General features: G+C 35.8%; 1 protein-coding gene across 1 annotated transcript in view; it reads left to right on the plus strand.

Moving 5' to 3' along the window:
• Positions 1-16,105: 16,105 nt before the first annotated feature.
• Positions 16,106-23,737, plus strand: part of KANSL1L (KAT8 regulatory NSL complex subunit 1 like) — a 126,439-nt gene continuing 118,807 nt past the window's right edge. Inside the window, exon 1 of the mRNA XM_007470022.1 lies at positions 16,106-17,193. Within this exon, the coding sequence (XP_007470084.1) occupies positions 16,106-17,193 (1,088 nt within the window). The remainder of the gene's footprint in view (positions 17,194-23,737) is intronic.

Here is a 23,737-nt window from a genome sequence, read left to right on the forward strand (position 1 = left end):
GCACGGACACGTAGAGACTTGGCAACAGTGACAAAGCTTTGTTAAAACTTGCCCCTCCAGCGGCGGGGCGGGATGGTCTGGCCGCCAAGAAGCCGGCGCGGGCGGCAGGGCGTAAGGCAACCTGACTTTCCTCTCGCTTTGTTTTTGCTGTCAGGGTGGTACAGAAATAGCAAAGCAGGGGCGGGAAGTCGCCCGGGTGTGTGTGTTTTTCCCCGCTGGCACGGGGACCGCAGAAGGAGGAAGCAGGAGCAGCGCGGAACCCGCCCGCCCCCTATGCAGCAGCGTTCAGGCGCCGACCTCCAGCCGCTTCCAGAACGCTCAGTGCCGCTTCTGCGGGCCCCGCCCCCTGCCGGGGTTTCCCCGCGACCCTAGCTCATTTGCATGGCGCTGCCCCTCCCCCGCTGCCATTGGCCGGCGCCGCGCCCCGCCCACTGCCCCTCCATCACTGCAGGGTTCCGTCCCCCGAGCCGCCCGGAGCTGCGGGCAGCTGGCAGACTGTTAAACCGCGGCGGCGGCGGCGGCGGCCGGGGCGGGAGCGGGACGCGCTCTGGATACGAGTCAGCGGCGCCCCGGGTTGGGGGAGGCGGGCGGGCAGCTAGAGATCACCTCAGCAAACCCCACCACAGCCGGACCGAAGGTGCGGCGGCGGCGGGGAGCCAGGGCGCCCCAGCAGGCGAGTGGCTGGCGTCTTAGCGGCGGGCTGAGCGGGGTGGGTCTCCTCAGCCGGGGACTGCGGCAGCGCGGGAGGGGAGAGCGGAGGAGACCGCTGGGTGGACTTGCGGGCCAGGCGACCGATCGGCAGCCCTTTCTCTCACCCCCGAATCCTCTGAGCTGTTGGATTCTACGTCCCGGCACCGGATCGCGCTCTACGGCAGGGGTCGGACCGCAGCCAAATTTAAACGGCTAAACCTAACAGCTTTGGCAGAAGCCGAGGGGAGGGAAGGGGTGGAGGGAGGGGTGGGGGCGGATCTAAGCGCGGTCACGTGGGGCAGGGGAGGGGCTTGGCAAGCCTCCCTTTTGTTTTGGCTGGCGCGTGCGCAGAGGGCAGGACACGTGGTCTTCTGGGCCCGCCCCTTGCCTCGCTGGCCGCGCCTTGCTGGCTGTGGTTGTGGTGTCGGCTGTTTCGGGGAGTCTCTGAGGCGGGGTTGTTTGCGTTAGATGGGACCTTTGTTTTACTTAATTATCTTCACTTTATTTCAGGCAAACGTTGATTTGTCCTTTAGAATTACGTGGGATGGAGGAGAATCTAGAGAATTGTTGAGGAATGGTGTTGCCACGTTTGTGCCGTTTCTCTGCGTGCTGAAGGGATTGATGTTGCCGGAAAATTTGAGGATACATGGTGTTTGGTAGCAAGAAATACAAGGCTATGTTCTGGTTATTAAAGAAACTACTGGAAAGGAAGAGGCTAGCTTTACAACCGAGAGGGAGGGCACTGGCTGGATATTGTGATGTTTTCTTACTCCGAGAGAATTAGTATTTGGTTCGTTCGCTGCCCGCTCTGCTCCGGGCAGGACCCGCTTGTCCCTTCCGCTCGGATCAGCCGTCTGCGGGGATTGATTTTTTTCTTTCTTTCTTTCTTTCTTTTTGAACTGTGGGGAGCACGTTACTTTTTGATAACCCAGACTTTAGTCAGCTGGCGAGATTTAAGAGGATTACTTTCTTCGTCTTTCCTTAACCAGTTTGCTTAACTTCGTGCTGAGTTTGGGTCAGTAGGATGTTATTTTAAATTCCGACCAGTTGGGGCAGGTTTATCAGCAATAAAAGCTAAGTGAGATATTTACCAGTACTGCAGGCAAAACCGACAGTGTTTTAGACTAGGAAAAAGTGGCTCAAAAAATGATTAAACATTAGCGAAAAACCTGGTGTTCTGGAATGCGGATTTCTTGAGAAAGGCTTAGCAGTGAGTGGTCTCGGCCGTTTCCAATTCTTACTAGCTGTTCTCTTGGGCAGGTTACAACCTCTCCGATCTCAATCTGTTTCCTCTTGTAAATAGTTTCATAATGCTGTCCTTGCCTTAAGAGGTGGTTATGAGAATCACATGTTTTGTGTTAGTAAAAGTGATTATAATCTTTACCAGCACTACAAATACAGAAATTGACAGGTAATACGGTTTTATAACAAAAGTCAGTTGTTTTTTTAAGCCAGCATGCTGGAAGAATATAAACGATGAATGAATCATGAAATAGGATATATTTGAATATCTTCAAAATCTGTTGTAACTATTATCTTTGATTCTCTGTCATTTTCCACTTTCTTAATCAGATCAATGTCAAGTTTGCTACCATTTCCTCATAGTTTTAATCTAGATAGATTATCATTACTTCTCTTACCCAGCCCTTCTGGGTTAATTTTTTACATGAATTTTTTCTTAATCTAGGCCGATTTTGTCACTGATTTTTTTTTTTTACATTTACTGTGTGTGTGTGATATATGCCTTTTCAAATGACAATTATTATTTTTAAATCTTATAATTTGGAAAATGAAGACGGGTGCAAATAAAAACACAAATAATTTGTATTTTTAACTATTTTCCTATGCATATTTGTGTATTTTTCCTAAAAGTGGTATCATTTTAACTTTACCTCATAAACAGTCCCATGTCCTTAGTCATTTAAAAAATTATTTTTGGCAGTTCGATGTTATATCATGTAACTTTCATATTTAAAATTTTTCCTGTTGGCAGATGTTTGGGTTGTTTCTAATGTTTTGCTGATGTAAATTTCACTACAGAAAATAGCCTTTTACATAAATCTTTGGAAAATTTCCCCCTAGATTTGAAAAAGAGGAATTACTGGGGGAGTGGGGGGTGGGGTATGTGCGTGTGTTTGTGTTTTAAGGCTCTTGCAACATCGCTAAATTACCTCCCAGAGTATTATATTGTTTAACACTTATCTAATGTATGAGCATGCCTCACATTACATCTTTATTCATCATCTGGGATTAGCAATAAGACAAAAAAACCTTGCTTTCGTTAGCATAAAATTTTTTTTTCACGTGTGTATGATACATGTGTTTTATTGTCTTAGAAGCTGCTTGAGGAAGATGAATATATTTCACATTTGATGTGCTGCAAATCACATAGTGGGTGCTCAATAAATACTTGCAACTTGACTATTAATATTTATCTTTTTGACCTCTGAAAGGTCAGGAAATTATATCTTGCTTTTTTGTCTTACTCAATTTAGGAGTGCATTGTTGGCAGTATACTATTATTGTATGATTCATTACTTTGAGTACTTCTCCGTTCAGGTGGGGCCTCACTGATCTTAGCACAGTTGTCTTCTAGTGACTTCCCATTGTCCAACTGCTGCATTATCCAAGAACTCCATCCAGTTTTGATGCCATTTATCATAATAACTTGGATGAGTGAATAAAGGAAATAGTCTATCTTGTGTGGAATTTACTTACAAATTTCACTTTAATTGTTCCATATTCACTTGTAGCCTTTTCTGTGTTTGAAGGAAAAAAAACCTACTGTCTAAAGTTACTTTGTTTCATTATTCAGATTGTTCTTGATAGCACAACTATTAATTACCTTTAACATCTTTTACTGCCTTTAACCTTACTCGTCATATGTAATTTTTACTTGTTCAGTTATTTATCGCGCTTCCTGACCTTTTACATTTGTCTGTGCTGTATTAATAGTTGAAGGAAGCCAAAAGCTGTCTCTTTCAGGTTTAGAAGATTGTTTACTGATTGGGTTCCTCAAGTTATAAACAGCAAAGAATGAGACTGCTTGCACCTGAAGTGTCAGCTAATAGGAAATTAGCAACCCGTTTACTGACTTTAAAGCATATTGTCTATTATACCTCTATCGTTAAAGTCTTTACTATATCACAGGACTATAATGGAATACTGTACATAATGATGACACTCAGTCATCAGTACAATCCTACATTACTTTCAGTATGTTTGATTTAGAAAGGCAAGGAAGGTGTATTCATTTCCAAAAAATTTACTTTATTTTTTCCCTTTTAAATGTTCTGAAGAGATTGCACTGAACTGAGACTTTTGTTACTCTGTGTGGGATAAATAAACCAGCAAGTGTTAATAAAAATGGTAATATTGTACTTGCCTGTAGACAGTCTGTAATGAAAATCTGAAAACGATTCATAATGAAAGTTTTTAATACTTGGTAATATTTTTAGGTTTTCAGGAACACTTTATTTCTATATGGATGTGACGGTTCTCTTGCAGAATTGGGAGAAAATGCAATCTTTTGTAATATTAAGGCTTTGTTAATATCTCTAAAGAAATTTTAATTGTTTATTTCTAATCCTATAAGATCAAGAATCTTCAAGCATGTTGTTTAAAGTAATTTAAAAAATTTTTTTACTTGGTAGTAGATCATTAATCAGTGTTTAACCACGTGAAATTAAGTTGGAGCCAAAATATATATAACGAGCAAATGTGATTGTGCTAAATCTAAACGTAAATTTCTGGATCTAAGTTGATGTACACAGAAAAAAAATGACTCATTTATATTCCTATGAGTCATGCATTTATAACTGAATAGTAATAATTCTGCTTGAAGTTTGAAGTATCTGTTTGATGTGTTATGTGGCCACCCAAGTGGCTTTATCTTTAATTAAATTCCTTTAGTCTTCAAAGAGAATTCCTTTTTAGGCGTAGTTTTCAAAGTGGAAGGAGTTCTAGCTATAAACATTATTGAATAGAAAGTACTGAGCTAATTGTACCTTGGTCATGCTAATTACTACAGTGTTTTCTGCTGTAAATTGAGAATGCCCGTTTGTGGCATAAAGAGATCTTGAAAACACAACAGTGTATTTAGTATCTTCCAGTAATTCCTATATTTTTGAGGAATAAAATTATACCAATGTAAACTCTTTCTCATTACTTTTATTGACTTAATTGGTTTAATTGACTTAATTTAACTTTATGAGTTACAAATTAGAAACTTTTAGTCCCCTTATATTTCAGTAATGTTTGGAAGAGCTGCTCAAATTTTGCTAAAAGAATTTTTTTCCTGCTCCTCTTTTATTATAATGGATCAGCTATCTGAAACACATTAAAGTTGTAAGTGCAGAAATAATTTAATATTTGTCTCTGCTTCAGGGTTCTCCCCTCTCTCAAAATGCTGTTGGTAGTCTTTTCACTTTCTTTTAAGGATGAATCTGCCTTCTTTATGATACTTTTATTCCTAGTTTATGTTACTGCATTGAAGAGAATTGGGATTATCCAGATTTCGATTGAAAGAGTAAATTTAACGTTCAGAGGGTAGATATTGATTTGATATTCCCCATGGACTATATGGAATATACATGTGTGTGCTAGAATGTAAGTCATAGTCAAATCTGAAGTAGTATTTTAGGGGATGGAAAATCAGATTTGGTTTTTAATTTTTAATGTTCATTCTCAGGAGGAAGAGTGGTTCTTATTTATAATTGTCTAGATTCTTAGTTTCAGCTCTGAGGATAGACTAAATTAGCTAGCTTTTGATTTTCTTTAGACCGTATGCCAAAAATTATTTGGTATATGTGACCTGAATAGTAATTGTAAAGACCTGGTTACTAGTGTTGGGATCAATTCAGTAACTATTGTTATAATTATCTCACTGTACATGCAGCTTTTGAGGGATGACATGATGGTATTTACTATATCTCATGATGTCCAAGGGACCAGATTGCATTTAATTAATGCTAAATTCATAAATACATGTGATTTATAAACCTTAAATATTAAGTCACTAATGGAAGCATTTTGGAGACAACAGGGCAAGGCTCCTTATTTTTAGTAAGGTAATATCAGAACAACTAATTTCTTCCTTAATTGACAATGAATGTTCTTTGGATTAAATTGTAGACCCCAAATTAGAATTTGTAGTATAGACTTGACTTTACAATTCCCCCATTTTTCTGAATTTGATTTTTATTTATAATAATGAAATTTAATATAGCCAAAAAGAAAAAAACTGTTTTGATTCTTTGTAGTTTTTAAATGCTTGTAATTTAAATGAATAAACTTCGGCTTGTGTTACTGAAATTTTCTCTCTGGTTGGTAGTTTTTTAAGATACTTCTAAGAAAATGTATATATATTGAAATCAGGAATTTTGCTATAGGGTTGTTTACTTGGTGGATTATCTGTAATAGTTTTACAATGGATTGGTTTTGGGGTTTGGTGGGGTTTTTTGGGGGGTTTTTTGGCCACCCCTAAAATTTCTGGGCTGTGAATGTGCTAAGGAATTATTATTATTTATTTATTTTTACTTAAATAGGAATGCAGGTTGAAAACTCTGTTGTACAACATGAAAGTGAAGTTTGTGCCCAGGAAATATAATTGATTTTTGGATTATCTAGAACTATTGCCTCTTAACAGATAATCAGAATAATCTGGTTGCTTTCTTTGAAAGGGTGATATGATTTCTTGCAGTTTTGCTTCTTAAATCCTGTTAGCTTACTATTTTAGTTTCTGTATGTTGTGGTTAAGGACCACATATTTATTGAGAAGTATGTAAGAGACACTACCCTAGGTACTTAGGGTAGTCCTTATGGTCCTTAACCATAACTGAACTGTTATGTTGTTTTTTGCTCAGTTTTATTCTTTACAGTTTCTTTAAAGTCCTATATCATGGACTGACTAAATTCTTTTTAGAGAAAGGACCTATTTTCCTTGAGTATCTTGGGTGTATATAAAATAAATAATCATCAAAGATGATAGTGGTGCCGAGAGTAAATAGAATACAGTGTTTTAGCAGCTAGAAAGAAATTTCTTAGATTTAGGTAAGATCCAAATACTTTTTTTCGACCCAATATGTGCATAATTAGAAACTGAATAATTAGAAACCAGAATAATTGGAAACTGAATATTCATAAGAAGAACAAGATGCTTAGAAAACTGTTTGAGGATTTGCTTTTTTCACATTCTTTTTGTATAACCTAAGCATAGGTGTCTAAAAATACTAAACAGTATATTTGGCTAAGAACTTTGGGACTGAAATGTTTTAGTTAATGGTTGATTCCTGTTTACTTTAGGGGTACAGTATACTTTATACTGTCCAGTACAGTAATCCTTAACCACATATGACTATTGAGCACTTGAAATGCAACTAGTCCAAATTGACTTGTGCTAAATGTAGAATAAACACTGTATTTTGAGACTTTAGCACACATAAAGAAATATATCATAAAGATATTTTTATTCTGATTACAGGTTGGAGTCATATTTTCTATATAATGGGTACAATGAAATTCAAATTTCATGTTTCTTTTTTACTTTTTAAAATATGTCTAGTAGCAAATTTAAAATTACATATTTAGCTCACAACATATTTCTATTAGACAGCAATGTTCTATACTAATATTTCCTAGCCTTAAGAATCCTTTCACAACTAAATATCTTATGAATCATTTTCCTTGACATTTTTAAATGATTTTATTATTTTGCATGGTATTTATTGAGGAAATATTTATTAAGGGCCTACTCTGTGCCCAACAGTATTTTAGGATACAGCAGTGAATGAAAACATTCAGATCCTGCCTTCATGCAGCTTTCATTCTAATGGGAAAAATGTATGATAAATAATTTTTAGTAGAAAAAATTTAATGAACTATTATTTGTTCTAAGCATACTATTGGCTATTATATATAATTTCACGTAATATAATTTTAATACAGTACTTAATTTATTGAATGACATATGCTATTAAATTTGGCATTTATCTTGCTTTGTGTTCTCTGCATTTCCTGGATCTGTGGCTTGATGTCTGACATTAATTTGGAGGAATTCTCAATCATTATTTCTTCAAATATTTCTTCTCTCTTCACCTTCAGTATTTGCATTACATGTATGTTAACACCTTTTGTAGTTGACCCACAATTCTTGGATATTCTGTTCCTTTTTTTTTTTTTTTTTCAGTCTCTTTCATCTTCGCTTTTCATTTTGGAAGTTTCTATTGACATATCTTCAAGCTCAGAGATTCTTTTCTCAGCCATGTCCAGTCTACTAATGAGCCTATCAAAGGCATTCTCATTTCAGTTATGGTGTTATTGGTCTCCAGCATTTCTTCTTGATTCTTTCTTAGAATTCCCATCTATTTCCATATCTTTGCTTACATTATGCATCTGTTATTGCATGTTGTCTACTTTTTCCATTAGAGCCCTTAGAAAATCATAATTTGTTGTTCTTTTAAAGTCACAGTCTGATAATTCCAACATTCCTCTCATATCTGAATCTGGTTCTGATGCTTGCTCTGTCTCTTCAACCTGTTTTTTGTCTTTTAGTATGCCTTGTAATTTCCTGTTGAAAGAGGGGACATGATATACCTAGTAAAAGGAACTTTAGTAAATGGGTCTTTAGTAAGATGTGAGGTATAGAGGAAGCATTCTATAGTCTGATGATTAAGTCTGTCTTTTAGGGAGGCTGTGCCCCAGCTTCACAAATGCTTTACAGATTTTTCCACCTCTTAGGTGGGATAGGATGGCTACATGGGGCTGGGGTTAGGTATTCCCTTCCCCCACATGGAAGGCTAGTAAGAGCTGGAGTGGGGTATTTCTTTACTTTTAAGAAAAAGCAAGACTTCAACAGATTTCTTAGAAAGTAATATATCATCTGTCACTTCTTTATCTTCATTTTATTTGATCTCACTATGGCATTTGATAGAGCTGCCCATGTGTTTTTAACATACTGTTGAACACTTTGGAATCTCAATACCTACACTCTGGAATTTCCTTTTCTCTCACTAACTGGACTTTCTTTTTTCTTTCTTTCTTTTCCTTTTTTTTGGGGGGGGGGTGTTTGGGTTTTTTTTAACGTTTTAATGAATGGGAGTGTGCATTTTAAAAAATTATTTATTTTTTGGCCACACCGTGCAGCATGCAGGATCTTAGTTCCCTGACCGGGGATCAAACCTGTGACCCCTGCATTGGGAGCTCAGAGTCTTAACCACTGGACTGCCAGGGAAGTCCCACTAACTCGACTTTCTAAGTCTCCTCTTAGGGCTCTTCCTCCTTTGTAACACCTCTTCCTTTGTTCAGATAAATGTAAGTGAACTCCCTGGCTTGATCCTGAGCTCCTTTCTCTCTCTGGCTCATTATGTCTAGACAAGTTTGTAATTTTTGTTCCACAAACACCCCTAATTTATTCCTGCTTTACAGCTTTCTATTAATTGTCTTTTTTCCTTGGAAAGCTCTTACCCCAAACCTTGGTTAGCTTGTTATTGTCACTTCAAGTCTCAGAGCAGATGTCACCAACACAGAAGTCTTCCTTCATCTACAAATCTAAATTAGCTCCTACTGTAGTGTAGTTATGCTCTATTACTCTACTTTGTTTAATTTTTATAAAAACCCTATTTACTTCTGATCTTTTTGTTTTCTTGTTTGTATATTCTCTATCTACCATTTGCTAGCTAGAATGTAGGCTCTGTGAGAATAGAAACCTTATTTGTCATGCTCTCTACAATCTTTCTGGTACCTAGGGTAGTGTCTCTTACATACTTCTCAATAAATATGTGTTAACTGAACTGTTGAATGTTTGATCTTAGATCAAATATGTATTAAATGGAGGTTAAAATCCAGCTTCTACCAAAAATAGACAAAACTACATTTATGACTTAATGTTGGCCATTTCTTTATTTTCTGCTTTTAAAAAGTCAACTGGTTAATTTCCATATTTTTTGGAAGATTTTTATTTGTTTTGTTTTTAAAAGATGAAATAGGTTTACAGCTGTCATTCACAAGCACTTCTCTATAAATAACTTGTGGTATGGGTGGATTTATACCCAAATGAAAACCAGATGGTCTTACTTGTGGTTAGTTATTCTCACTGTCTTAAATTGGCTTCTGAAATACTGGAGATACCTTTTAGATGATATAAAGTAATTTTATAATTACTAATTATAATTATAATTATAATTTTATAATTACTAATGGAGATATCTTCAGGTGAATTTGCAGAATTATTATTTTATGCTCTCAAATCAGTATTCCTTATGCATTCTGCCTCTAACCAGTTGTCTATTATGTGTAAAAATGAAATAATATACCATTGAAAATAATTACAATTTAAAACTGTATAATGGTCAAAACCATTATTCAGAGTTAACCTGAATGGTAAATCCAGTGACTTTCAGGAGTTTGCACATCTGATTTCCACTAATTCCTAGACATATTATGTCAAAGGCTCCTCAGTTGTTATGTTTTAAATAGTTGTTAAATGTTTATTTTATTGTTTATTTTAATTTTGAGGAAGTGCAAGTTAATCAATTTTTTTCTATTATGAATAATGTTTTTTGTGTCATAGCTAAAAAAAAATCTTTGCCCAACCCAGTTTCACAAAGATCTCCTATTTTTTTCTAGACATTTTATGGTTTTAAGTTTTACATTTAGGTCTATGATCCATCCTGATGGATGTGACTATTTTTGTATAAGGTATGAGGTGTGGGTTAAGGCTCAGGATTTTGCATATGGATGCCTTATTGTTCCAGAATCATTTGTTTTTAAAAAAACAAAGTCCTTCTGCATTGAATTGCCATTACATCTTTGCCAAAAATCAATTGACCATAGACGTGTGGGTCTATTTCAGAGCTCTCTATTTTTTCCATTGATCTATCTGTCCATTCTTTTGCCAATCTATGTTTATTTTGACTACTGTAAATAGATAGGTAGTATGAGTCCTTCAGCTTTGTTCTTTTTCTTGTTTGGGCTATTCTAGTTGCTTTCCCTATCCATACAAATTTATGAATCAGCTTGTTGATATTAGCAAAAATTCTGCCAAGATTTTGATTGGGATTGTGTTGAATCTATAGATCAGTTTAAGGAGAAATAACATTGTAACAATATTGAATAATTAATCCATGAACACAATGTGTCAGTCCATTTATTTAGATCTTACTTGATTGTTTTTCATTGGTGGTTGTTTTTTTTCAGTGTGTAGATCCTGCACATTTTTTTTGTTAGATTTATAACTAAGTATTTCATATTTTTAAGCTATTGGAGTTAATACTATTTTTAAAATTTCTATTTCTGGTTTTTTCATTTCCAGTATCTAGAAATATAAATGATTTTTGTATCTTGACCTTATGTCTGCTACCCTAGTAAACTCATTAGATCTAGGAGCTTTTTTTATAGATCCCTTGGGATTTTCTATGTAGAAAATCATGTCATCAATGAATAGACACAGTTTTACTTTTTATTTTCCAGATTTCTATGTGTTTTGTTTCTTTTTTTCTTCTTCTGTTCCACTGGCTAGGACCTCTAATGTGATGATGAATAGGAGTGATAAGAAAGTATCTTATAGTAAAAGCATTCAGTCTTTCAACATTAACCATGAAGCAGTCTCTAGGCTTTTGTGTAGTTACTCTTTTTCAGGTTAAGCAATTTCCCTCCTTTTCCTAATTTACTGAGTTCTTTTTTTTTTCTAATTATGAACAGATACTGGATTTTGTCAGATGCTTTTTTGTTTTTTTTCTTTAGTCTTTTGATATGGTGAATTTCAATAATTAATTTTTTTAAAATGTTGAACCAGTCTTACATTCATGGAATAAGGCATACTTGGTTGTGACTTATTATTCTTTTTATATATTGCTGTGTTTGTAACAGTTATTTTAAAAATAATAACTGAAATAGGTGTTGTTACTACTTAAATTCTGGAATACCTTTAAAAATCATAACTCTCTGTTTATTAATTCAGCCAACAAATATCTGACAATTATTGTGTGCTAGACATTGTTTTAAGTGCTGCAGATTAGAACATTGAACAAAATTGAGTTCTGCCCTTAGACTATATTACTTTCTAGAATGTAATATAAAGTCAGATTCTGACATTAGCACCCCGAGGAACAATAAAACAGTGTAGGGGAATGGAGAATCATGAAGTGAGGGGCTAAAGCTATTTTAAATAATTAGTCAAGGCAGGACTCTCTGAGGACGTGACTGTAGAGCAGAAACATGAATGAAGTGAGGGAGCTAGCTATCTTATTTGTGGAAAATTGTTCCAGCAAATACGAAGTCCTGAAGCAAAGACTTGTTTGGTGTGTTTCAAGAATAACACAGAGGCTAGTGTTTATGGAGTGCAGTAACCCATAGAGATAGTTACAGGAGGCTAAGTAGTCAGGGACTTGATAGTGTAGAACTTTGTAGGCCATGGTAAGAAAAACTTTGGATTTTAAGTATAATGGCAACCACTTATTTTTCACCAAATATTAATTCAGTGTCTGCTATATGTTAGCTACTTTTGCATCTTGAAAACATAGTAGTTAACAAAATAGTGAAAAATCCAAGCAGTTGTAGATCCTAGAAATGTTAGTAATAAGTGTAGTTGTTTATGTTAATATGGAGGTAGTCAGAAGTGGTAGAGTTTAGGATGATCAGTTAGTAAGCCTTGTTTATACACAGTGATTACATATTTAGGTATTTTTAAAAATTGGAATAAATGGACTTGAGTTTTATGCTAAAACTATATGAACATAATTTAACCTTTTTTAATAATAGGAGACAGTTATTTTCCTGAGTTTCTTTTGGTTGCAAAGTAGAGAGACTTTCAGGCTAGGGTTTTTTAATAAGGATGGAGTCAGGAGTAGAATACAGAAGAACTTCATGGAAATCCTAGAATACGAACTGTGATATGGCTGGGCCTTCCAGAGTCCAGAATCCCCAAATCTTTATATCCAAGTGTGTTAATTATCTATTGCTAGGTAACACATTACTCCAAAATTTAAAACATTTATTTCACAGCTTCTGGGGGTCAGGAATTTAGATTTGGCTTAGCTGGGTGCCTCTGGCTCAAGGTTTCTCACAAGGCTGCAGTCAAAGTGTTGGTTGGAGCTGCAGGCATCTGAAGGCTTGACTGAGGAAGGATCTGCTTCTCAGATCATTCACATGGCTGGTTGGCAGGCTTTAGGTCATTGCTGTCTGTTGGCTGAAGACAATAGTTCTTTGCTGTGAGGGTCTTCCCAGCTCACAACATGGCAGCTGGTGCTCCCGGATGAGAGGGGTGACAAGATGGAAGCCACAGTATCTTTGTAACCTAATGTTGAAAGTGGCATCCCATTATCTCTGCTGTATTCTGTTTGCTAGAAGCAAATCACTAAATCCAGTCCACACTGTAGAGGAGAGGATTACACAAAGGCATGAATACCAGGAGATGGGTATTATTAAGATCACTTTAGAAGCTGCCTATCATACCAAGTAAGCCCTAGAGATCTTACCAGAGTTTTTGTGTGTATGTTTTATTCTAGTTCTCTACCATAAGGTTCCTTAGCCACTCTCAATGTCTACATTTCTTTCGCTTCTCTTTTTTCTACCAACTCCATTTCTTATCTCTTAATCTATGTATCTTTTTTCTGCTTCTTATTTTTAGTTTCTCCTTATCTTTAGTTTATCCAGGGCCTAAGATGAACTCCACTGCTTCTTCTTATTTCACCTTTTGCCCCTGCTGCTAGCCACTTTGATTATATCCTTAGCACCCTGTTCAAATTTTTGAAAGGTGGGTAAGGAGGGGATAGAGTATAGTATCTTTTGAATATGATTACCTCAGAGAGAACTGTGATTAGGACAGTTTCCCTCAGAGAGCAAAGTAGTTATTTAAATACTATTGTAGATGTTTATAAATTAGAAGTTACAGGTCATTGAGTTGATCAAGTGACAGACTGAATCTTGAAAAAAAATTTCCCAATGCTAGCTTGTTTTATAATTATTTTTCTATTTCTCATAAAAGTAGAGTGCAAAATATATTTTTAAAAAGAAAACCCAATATTATGGTTATTTTTGTTTTCCTATTTGTTTTGGATTTAGAATAAATGAAAATCTGTTATATATAAGATTTATTATTTTTGAGGCACTATATAAAAGTGTATAAATTTTGAGACAGAAAATTATACAGAAATCTACATTTTTTGGAGACATTATACAGTAAAATATAAAAAAGGCAAACATTTATTTTTATCACACAGAATTAACAACGATTAACATTTGCTCATACTTCATTTAATCTTTTTCCCCCAAGTAATAAAATACTGTAGTTAAAATTCAGCTCCTCTTAAAACACCACTCTTCTGTTTCATGGAACTTACCTGATGCAACTACTGTTACAATTTTGGTGGGTATTTTTCTGGTTCGTCTTTTATTCTTGTAAACACATAAACACGCACATGTATATGTACATAAGTATGGTATGGTTTTGTGTTTGTGTTTTATTTATATGGTACCATACTATATATATTCTGCACCATTTCTTTTTTTTTAAACTTTATTCTGCTTTTGAGGTTTGTCCATATTGATACATATAGATCTAGGTCATTTTTTTTTAACTGCTATTCTAGTATTCCATCATGTTTTGATATCCATTCTCTCACTGTTAGATGTCTAGGTTGCTTTGAATGAGTGTTTTGCTCATACAAACACTGATCTCTTGTGCACCTGTGACAAACACATTTTCCACATTATTGTCAAATTATAGAATCAATTTATAGTTCAAACAGATGTGAGAAATCTTATTTACCCATGTTCCCATGGTAAGTGATATTTTCAGACTTAAAACCCTCTTTTCAATTTGGTGATTAGAAAACTGGTCTCTTGCATTATTAATCTGCATTTCATTTATTACTGGTAAAGTTGAGTATATATTTAATGACCATTTGGATGTCATCATCTCTGAAGTGTCCGACTGTTGTAACCTTTGCCCGTTTCTAGGAGTTCTTAATATATTCTGGATACTAATCCTTTGTCTATTGATATATGTTGCAGTTATCTTCTCCTAGTCTATCACTTGCTTTTAACGCTGTGTGTAGATTTTTATTTTAATTGCATAGAAGTTTTTGTGCCTTTTTTTCCTTTTGATCATTCTTATTAGTCTTTGCAAAGAATCAGCTTTTGGTTCTGGGTTTTTAAACAAGAATGAAGGGTGTAGAGTTACAGCTACCTCCTGGGGACATACAGTATGGGAGTGTGGCCATTTAAATGGCTATTAACTGTCATGTGCATTGAAACAAAAATTATGGAGTGTCATAGTTCCAAAGGATCTTCAAAAACTTGTAATTGTTAATGAAGAAAATTTTTTTCACTAACTCTTCAATCTTCATAATTTTTTTCATCATAATTTTTAATAGTACTAGATTAACTTTTTTATGAGTCAGAATATATGGTTTTATACTTTTTATTTTGCTAAAATAAAATTTGTTTTAATTATGGGATTAATCTTTAGTGTCATCTGTTACATTCCCCCCTATTTTTCAGGCAGGAGTAAGAGCTTCTGTAATGATAATTGATGACTATCCATTTGTGAAAAGGAAAATAATGATTGCAGATGATTTTTCAGAAAAAAAATTTGCACATTGCAGATTAGGCTAGTTTTTACTACCACGTTATTTTTAGCACCTGTGAAATTATATACTTTTTTTTTTTTTTTTTTTTTTTTTTTTTTCTTTTTTGCGGTACGCGGGCCTCTCACTGCTGTGTTTTTTTTTTTTTTTTTTGCTGTGCTGTGAGGCTTGTGGGATCTTAGCTCCCTGACCAGGGATTGAACCCTTACCCTGGCAATTAAAGTGCAGAGTCCTAACCATTGGACCGCCAGGGAATTCCCAATTATATACTTTTTTTGTAGTTCAGTTCACTTATATCTTATTACCTTATTTCCTACATTTTAGTTATTATTAATACTGTTCAGATTGCGAAGTTTAAATTGAGAAATGAAGGTTTTGAGCAATTTATTATATTTTATAAAAATAATACTTTTGGCTGAAACTGTGGGATTGAGTCACATTTTCAAGTATGAATCCCAGGTTGGATTTTTTTCTTTTAACTCTCACCAAACATTGTCCAAAAAATGGAATCCTGAGATGTAATTGCATTCACAAATATTTGTCTAACTCTTAAATACTAGGCACTGTGCAACTTTCATTGGAGTGTTGGGTATTAGGCCCACAGTCAGAATGAAGAATAGTCCTTATGAATTCCTTATGAGCTAGCAAAGAGCAGAGATAATGTTAGGAGTTGGGAAATAGAGGAGGAATTTAGTTCCATTCACTTTTTAATCAGAGACATTGAAAGTGTTGCCCTTGGGGAAAGTATAAGCATAAAACTTTTTTCTTGATATTTGATCATTTATTTTTACATTATTTTAGGTTTGCAGTAATTATCTGCAGGATTCGCCATGACCCCAGCTCTGAGGGAGGCAGCAACAAAGGGTATCTGCTTTTCATCTTTACCAAGTACCATGGAGTCGGACAAGATGCTATGCATGGAAGGTCCAAGAACGGTAGATGAAAAGCTAAAAGGAGACACTTTCTCTCAGATGCTGGGATTTCCAACTCCTGAACCTACTCTTAGCACTAATTTTGTGAATTTAAAACATTTTGGCTCCTCTCAGTCTTCAAAACATTACCAGACTGTTCTTTTAATGAGTTCTAATGCTACATTAAATAAATACAGTGAGAATTATAAACAAAAGAAATTAGGGGAACCCCACTGCAATAAGCTGAAAAACATACTGTGTAATGGTAGCAACATTCAGCTCAGTAAAATCTGTCATTCTCATTCTGAAGAGTTCATCAAAAAGGAACCTCTGTCAGATACCACAAGTCAGTGCATGACAGATGTACAAATTATTTTGGATTCAAATATAACCAAAGACACTAATGTAGATAAAGGACAACTGAAAAACTGTAAGTGGTACCAAAAGAATGCACTTTTGGATAAAGATAGTGACTCTGAGATTAAAAAGGGTTTATTGCACTGTGCTCAAAACAAAATTGGGCCTGACCACTCAGACGTGCCTATTAGTTCCTCAACTGCTGAAAAAGAGGAGGAAGTGAATGCTCGTTTACTTCATTGTGTAAGCAAACAGAAAATTTTACTTAGCCAAGCTAGAAGAACTCAGAAACATTTGCAGATGCTCCTGGCAAAGCATGTTGTTAAGCACTATGGTCAGCAAATGAAATTTTCTATGGAACATCAGCTCCCCAAAATGAAGATTTTTCATGAACCTACCACAATTTTGGATAACAGTTTACCTAAATGCACTGAAATTAAACCAGACATCAACTTATTGACTGCAGAGAATAAATTGTGGAATGATACAAAAAATGGCTTTGCACGGTGTACAGCTGCAGAAATCCAAAGATTTGCACTGTCTGCTACAGGGCTGTTGTCTCATGTTGAAGAGGGTCTGGATTCTGATGCAACTGATAGCAGCTCTGATGACGATTTGGATGAATATACCATTAGAAAAAATGTGTCAGTGTAAGTGCAAAATTATTATTAGACCTTTTACTGTTCTGTATATAGCAGCAATTTTGTCTTGATTTCAAGATATGTTGAAAAGAAATAGATTTTCTAAAATCTTAATGCCATAATCTTTAAGTTATAAAACTTTGGTGAATTTTTTAAATGTTTCTTTTGTTAAAAATGACAGTCTGTGAATATATACATACTATTTAAAAATAAGTTACCCAACTGCTCTATCTAGGAAAAAAACCCAGATAGGAATAATGAAAAATAATTAGCTATAAATATGTATTTTTCCTGTTCTTGAATAGAATAGGCTGTGGACAGGGCTTAAAATTTTGCTTAAGTTATCTAGCCAAAATGTATAGCTAAAAAAATTTAAAGTCTGCATAGGTAGCCCTCACTGGCTTCAGGAGTTTATCAGTTGGCAGTACATATAAATTGACCTGCTACTTACAAAAATTTTTAAACTATTTATATGCTCGTATTCACAGCTTTCAGCTCTGGTCTTTACCAATTTAGTCAATTTTTGCTAGATTAATATAACCAAAACAAAATTATAATGTCAGCTCTTAGATATCTACTGAATGCTTATTATGTGCTGGACCCTAGAGATTCAGTGATAGGCAAAATATTCACAGCCTCTACCCTCTTGGGAATCTGCTTCAAAGAGAGATAGCTAGATATTTTATAAAACAAAACAAAACAGAAGCACAGAGAAAAATAGTTTTACTTATCGTACCATTTTAATACTCCAGAACAGTTCTGATAGAAGTTTCTGGGATGATGGAAATGTTCTATTTCTGTGTTATCCAGTAGGCACTAGTCTCATGTGGCTATTGAGCACTTGAAATGTGACCAGTACAACTGAAGAACTGAATTTTTTTAAATTTATTTATTACTTAATTATTTATTTATTTATGGCTGTGTTGGGTCTTCGTTGCTGCGCACAGTCTTTCTCTAGTTGCGGTGAGCAGGGGCTACACTTTCGTTGCGGTGCACGGGCTTCTCATTGTGGTGGCTTCTCTTGTTGCAGAGCACAGGCTCTAGGCACGTGGGCTTCAGTAGTTGTGGCTCGCGGGCTCTAGAGCACAGGCTCAGTAGTTGTGATGCATGGGCTCAGTTGCTCTGCGGCATGTGGGATCCTCCCAGACCAGGGCCTGAACCCATGTTCCCTACATTGGCAGGCGGATTCTTAACCACTGTACCACCAGGGAAGCCCAGAACTGAATTTTTAATTTTATTTAATTTGAATTAATTTTATTTTAAACAGCCAGCTAGAATATAGTTTCTAATCTAGCTTTCAGAGAATCTGTTAATGTCCCTAAATTGATACAAAATACTGTGTATATATGTGGTATTTGGGGAGGAAGAAGTTCATCATTTTTATCAAATTCTCAAAGATAAGTGAGAATCATTATAGAATTAGAAGCGGAATACATTAATTTTTACTAATAAATAGAAGGTCAGTATATTAATTTTTATAGTAAGGAGTAAAATATAAAACAAAGTGAGCATTCCAGGCTTTTTGGTGTTCTGTTATCACTATATTTGAAATGGATTTGAATGAGAGCTAATAGTTATTGAGGACATATTTTTCTAACTGGCATTGTGCTGTTTACTTTACATTTGATATATTATTTAATCCTTTCAACAACCATGGGAGGTAATTGTTGTTATCTTTATTTCGCTTAATAAGAAAAAGGCTCAGCATGGCTAAGTGACTTGCCTATGGTCAAAAAGCCAGATAAGTGGTGGAGCTAGGCTTCTTGCCCATGTATGTGAAACCTTAAACCTATGCACTTTCTGTTGGACCATCCAACTTTGTCAACATTATATCAATGATGCTTACACATTATTAAGCAAATGTGTTCTATAAGAAGTCCAGAAATTTATCAGGTTTTCTATTTATAATGCTTTTGAAGTAATTCAATTTAATAACATTTAGTAGGTAAATGCTGTAAATTATTTACATTTTGTTGTTGAGAAGAGCTAATGGGCAGGGTTTTTTTTTTTTTTTTTTTTTTTTGCGGTACACGGGCCTCTCACTGCTGTGGCCTCTCCTGTTGTGGAGCACAGGCTCCGGACGCGCAAGCTCAGCAGCCCTGGCTCTCGGGCCCAGCCGCTCCGCGGCATGTGGGATCTTCCCAGACCGGGGCACGAACCCATGTCCCCTGCATCGGCAGGCGGACTCTCAACCACTGTGCCACCAGGGAAGCCCTAGGGCCGGGTTTTTTATTATTGAAATATAATTGATGCACAATATTATGTTAGTTTTGGGTATGCTGTGTAGTGATTTGACATTTACATGCATTTTGAAGTGATCACCAATATAAGTCTAGTAACCATCTGTCCCCATACAAAGTTATTACAGTATTATCAACCATATTCCTTATGCTGTATATTACATCTCTGTGCCTTATTTGTTTTATAAATGGAGGTATATACTTCTTTAATCCCCTTCACTTCTTTCCCCCACCACCCCACACCCTCCCCCTCTGGCAACCACCTTTTTATTTTCTGTATTTATTAGTCTGGTTTTGTTTTGTTCTGCTTGTCTTGTTTTTTAGATTCCATATATGAGATCATATGGTATTCATCTGACTTACTTCACTTAGTATAATACCCTCTAGAGTCATCCATATTGTTGCAAATGGCAAGATTTCATTTTTTATGGCTGAATAATATTCCATTGTATGTATATGTGTATATATATAAAAAAAACTTCTCCATTCACCTATGGATGGACACTTAGGTTGCTTCCATGTCTTGGCTCTTGTAAATAATGCTGCAATGAACATGGGGGTGCACATATCTTTTCGAGTTAGTGTTTTCATTTTCTTTGGATAAATACCAGGGAATGGATTGCTGGATCATAAGGCAGTTTTATGGTTAATTTTTTGAGGAACCTCCATACTGTTTTCCATAGTGGCTGCACAAATTTACATTCCTAACAGCAGGGCACAAGGGTCCTTTTTCTCTGCATCCTCATCAACACTTGTCATTTCTTGTCTTTTTGATAATAACTGTTCTAATGGTGTGAGGTGATAGCTCATTGTGGTTTTGATTTGCAGTTCTCTGATGATTAGTGATGCTGAGCACTTTTTCATGTGCCTATTGGCTATCTGTATGTCTTTTTTGGAAAGATGTCTATTCAGGTCCTCTGCTGAGTTTTTTTTTTTTTTTTCTTGTGGTACGCGGGTCTCACTGTTGTGGCCTCTCCCGTTGCGGAGCACAGGCTCCGGACGTGCAGGCTCAGCGGCCATGGCTCACAGGCCCAGCCGCTCCACGGCATGTGGGATCTTCTGGGACAGGGCCACGAACCTGTGTTCCCTGCATCGGCAGGTGGACTCTCAACCACTGTGCCACCAGGGAAGCCCCACTCAGCTCAGTTTTTAATCAGGTTGTTTTTGATGTTGAGTTCTTTGTATATTTTGGATATTAACCCTTTATCAGATATATCATTTGCAAATATATTTTCCCATTTAGTATTCAACCTTTTGATTTTTTGATAGCTTCCTTTGCTATGCAACTTAATTTTAAGCAACTTAAAGGCAAGTACTACTTTTTCTGTCATTGTATACCCAGTTCCTAGCACTGTCTGCTTTTTAGTGGTTGTTTGGTGTTGGTTGAGTGAATGAATGAATTGTTCTGTATTTGTATATGTAGCTGTAAAGGTACAAAAATCGAGGTTGGCAGTCTGTAAAATTTTCTCTTTCTATGTTTTATTTTTTCTTCTTCCATTCTGCAGTATATCTTTACTTGATTTTTCCCTCCTTTCTTCCTTGATCTCTAGTAACAAACTGGTCACAAAATGTATCTTATACATCTTAGAACCCGCATGAGTGTGTGTTAAATGAATGAATGAATAAAATATACCAAAATATGGGCATTTGAAAGTCATTATTTTATTCTAATATTTAAAATTTTAATTTTGATAAGTAAAATTGATATGTGTATTATGTTTATCTTAAAAATCTTAGATTATATGATAACTAATGTCTTGTTTTTTGTTTTTTAGTTTATAGCCCATATAAGAGAAACAAATTCCTTCACTCCATCACTCTTATCAGGAAATTTACCTGTGAAGGAATACGATGGTTTTAAGAAATTGGAAAGTACTCACATTAGCCATTACCAGTTATTTAAAATATATATTTATATGTAGACAGTAGATTAATTTATAATGACATTACTGATACACTTTAAAGATAACTTTTGGCTGAAAGACTAGTGTGCATTAGGCACTTTTTTAAAGAGTCAATTTACTTTGCAAAGCAAAACAGGAGGACTTTATTTTTTGTAGGTTTGAGATATAATCCTTATAATATGAATGGAATCTCCCCCCTTCCATGTTCTGTCCCTTTGGTGAAGGAACACAAGTTATGGACATACTTGTGTTACAGTCATGGCTTGCTCTGTGACTCTGAGCAATGGTTAGGTTATTCTTAACCCACTGAATCAGATTCCTCTTTTTTGGTCTACCTTAAAGAGTTCTGGAGATGATTAGATGAAATAATAAATATAAAGTACCTATGCCTAATAAGGCACTGATTTGATATCCAATAAAGAGTGCCTTATTAAGCAGTTTATGGTTGTGGAAGACTGGAGCTTAATATCCCATGGAAAACTTGGGGAGCCAGTGTAAAATACATGCCTGAGTTAACCATTTGAGAGGTGAAGAAGCTGGAGTATTTGTACATCAAATCCCGTCAGTTACTGGGTGAAGACTATTCCTGGTTTTACAAATTCCCTGGCAGTTCTATTCTGCCACTTGAGTGACAAAGACCGCTTAAGCACCACCAACAAAAAGCCCTCAAAGAAATGCAGGTGCTGGCAGTTGGAAGTCAGGTCTGTGTCTGCTGAACTGGTATGTGTGAAGGGATGTGGGTGGGTTTGACACACTGTGTTACAATTATGTTACCTCTCATCTGGTGGTAAGGCCTTAGAGTTCTAGCTTTTATTTATTTATTTTTTCTTCTCTTCTGGGAAATGATGATTAGTTACTTTCTTCCAGGATGCACGTGGGAAAACTCAGATTTTAACACAGACATGTTCTGATCCATCAATGTTGTAAGAAAAAGGAAGAAACATGGCTTCTTGTCTTATCTGAGGAAATCTGCCAGTATCTTCCAAATCACTCAACCATCTTGGATGTTTGGAGAAAAATCTCTTCATTTTTCCATATTAGTTTCCATGTATTCAAATTTTCTTTTTAGTTTTTACTTCAGTATGTAAATTGGCTGTCTTGATAAGGAAATTCTTTTAAACAAAATTTACTAAGAAATAAGGGAGAGTTGTTTAATTATAAGCTGTGAGGTGACTCTTTGTAGATTGAAAGATGGGAAAGAGCTAAGTAAATAGTTTCTTGCAGAGCTGCAGAAATGAATACTCAGTTTTCTATATAAACACTTCCTATTTTGCCAGTAGAAAGAAAAAAACTAGGTGATGAATTTCCCTTTGAGAAATTTGATAAATAGGAGTATGAGCTCAGTGTGACATTCAGAGTAAAGAGACGAATAACATTATATTAATAAATTGCAAATAAGAGTACTTTTATACTTGTATAATATCAAGTTGACAAATTGTTTTGTATTTATCACCTTTTTTTTTTTTTTTTTTTTTTTTGCGGTACGTGGGCCTCTCAACGCTGCAGCCTCTCCCATTGCAGAGCACAGGCCCTGGACACGCAGGCCCAGCAGCCATGGCTCACAGGCCCAGCTGCTCCGCGGCTTGCGGGATCCTCCCAGACCGGGGCATGAACCCGTGTCCTCCCCACCAGCAGGCGGACTCTCAACCACTGCACCACCAGGGAAGCCCCTATGATCATTTTTTAGTTAATTCTTGGGAAGAATGTAAGGTCTATGTCTAGATTCTTTTTTTTTTTTATGTGGATGTCTAGTTTTTCCAACACTGTATATTGAAAAGACTGCCTCTTCTCCACTGTATTGCTTTCACATCTTTGTCAAAAACCAGTTGACCATATTTTTGTGGATTTATTTGGGGGCTCTATATCTGGTTCAGTTAATCTGTTTGTCTGTTCTTTTGCCAATACCACATTGTCTTGATTACTGTAGCTTTATACTAAGTCTTGAATATGGATAGTGTCAATCCTCTGACTTTGCTGTTCTCCTTCAATATTGTGTTAGCTATCATGGGTCTTTTGCCTCTCCATATAAACTTTAGAATCATTTTATTTATTTCCACAAAATAGCTTGCTGGCATTTTGATTGGCATTGCATTGAATCTGTAGATCCAGTTGGGAAAAACTGGTATACTGACAATATTGAACCTTCCTATCCATGAACATGGAATATCTCTCTAATTTTTTAGTTCTTCTTTGATATCTTTAATCATAATTTTGTTGTTTTCCTCATATAGATCTCATACATATTTTGTAAGATTTATACCTAAGCATTTTGGGGGTGGTAATGTGCTTTTAATTCAAATTCTGCTTTTTTACTGCTAGTACATGAGAAAGCAGTTGACTTTTGTATATCAACTTTGTATCCTGCAACCTTGCTGTAATTGCTTATTAGTTGTAGGCTTTTTAAAAATG

This window comes from Lipotes vexillifer, unplaced genomic scaffold, assembly GCF_000442215.2.
Source record: "Lipotes vexillifer unplaced genomic scaffold, Lipotes_vexillifer_v1.1 scaffold138, whole genome shotgun sequence".
NCBI classification, from domain to species: Eukaryota; Metazoa; Chordata; class Mammalia; order Artiodactyla; family Lipotidae; genus Lipotes; species Lipotes vexillifer.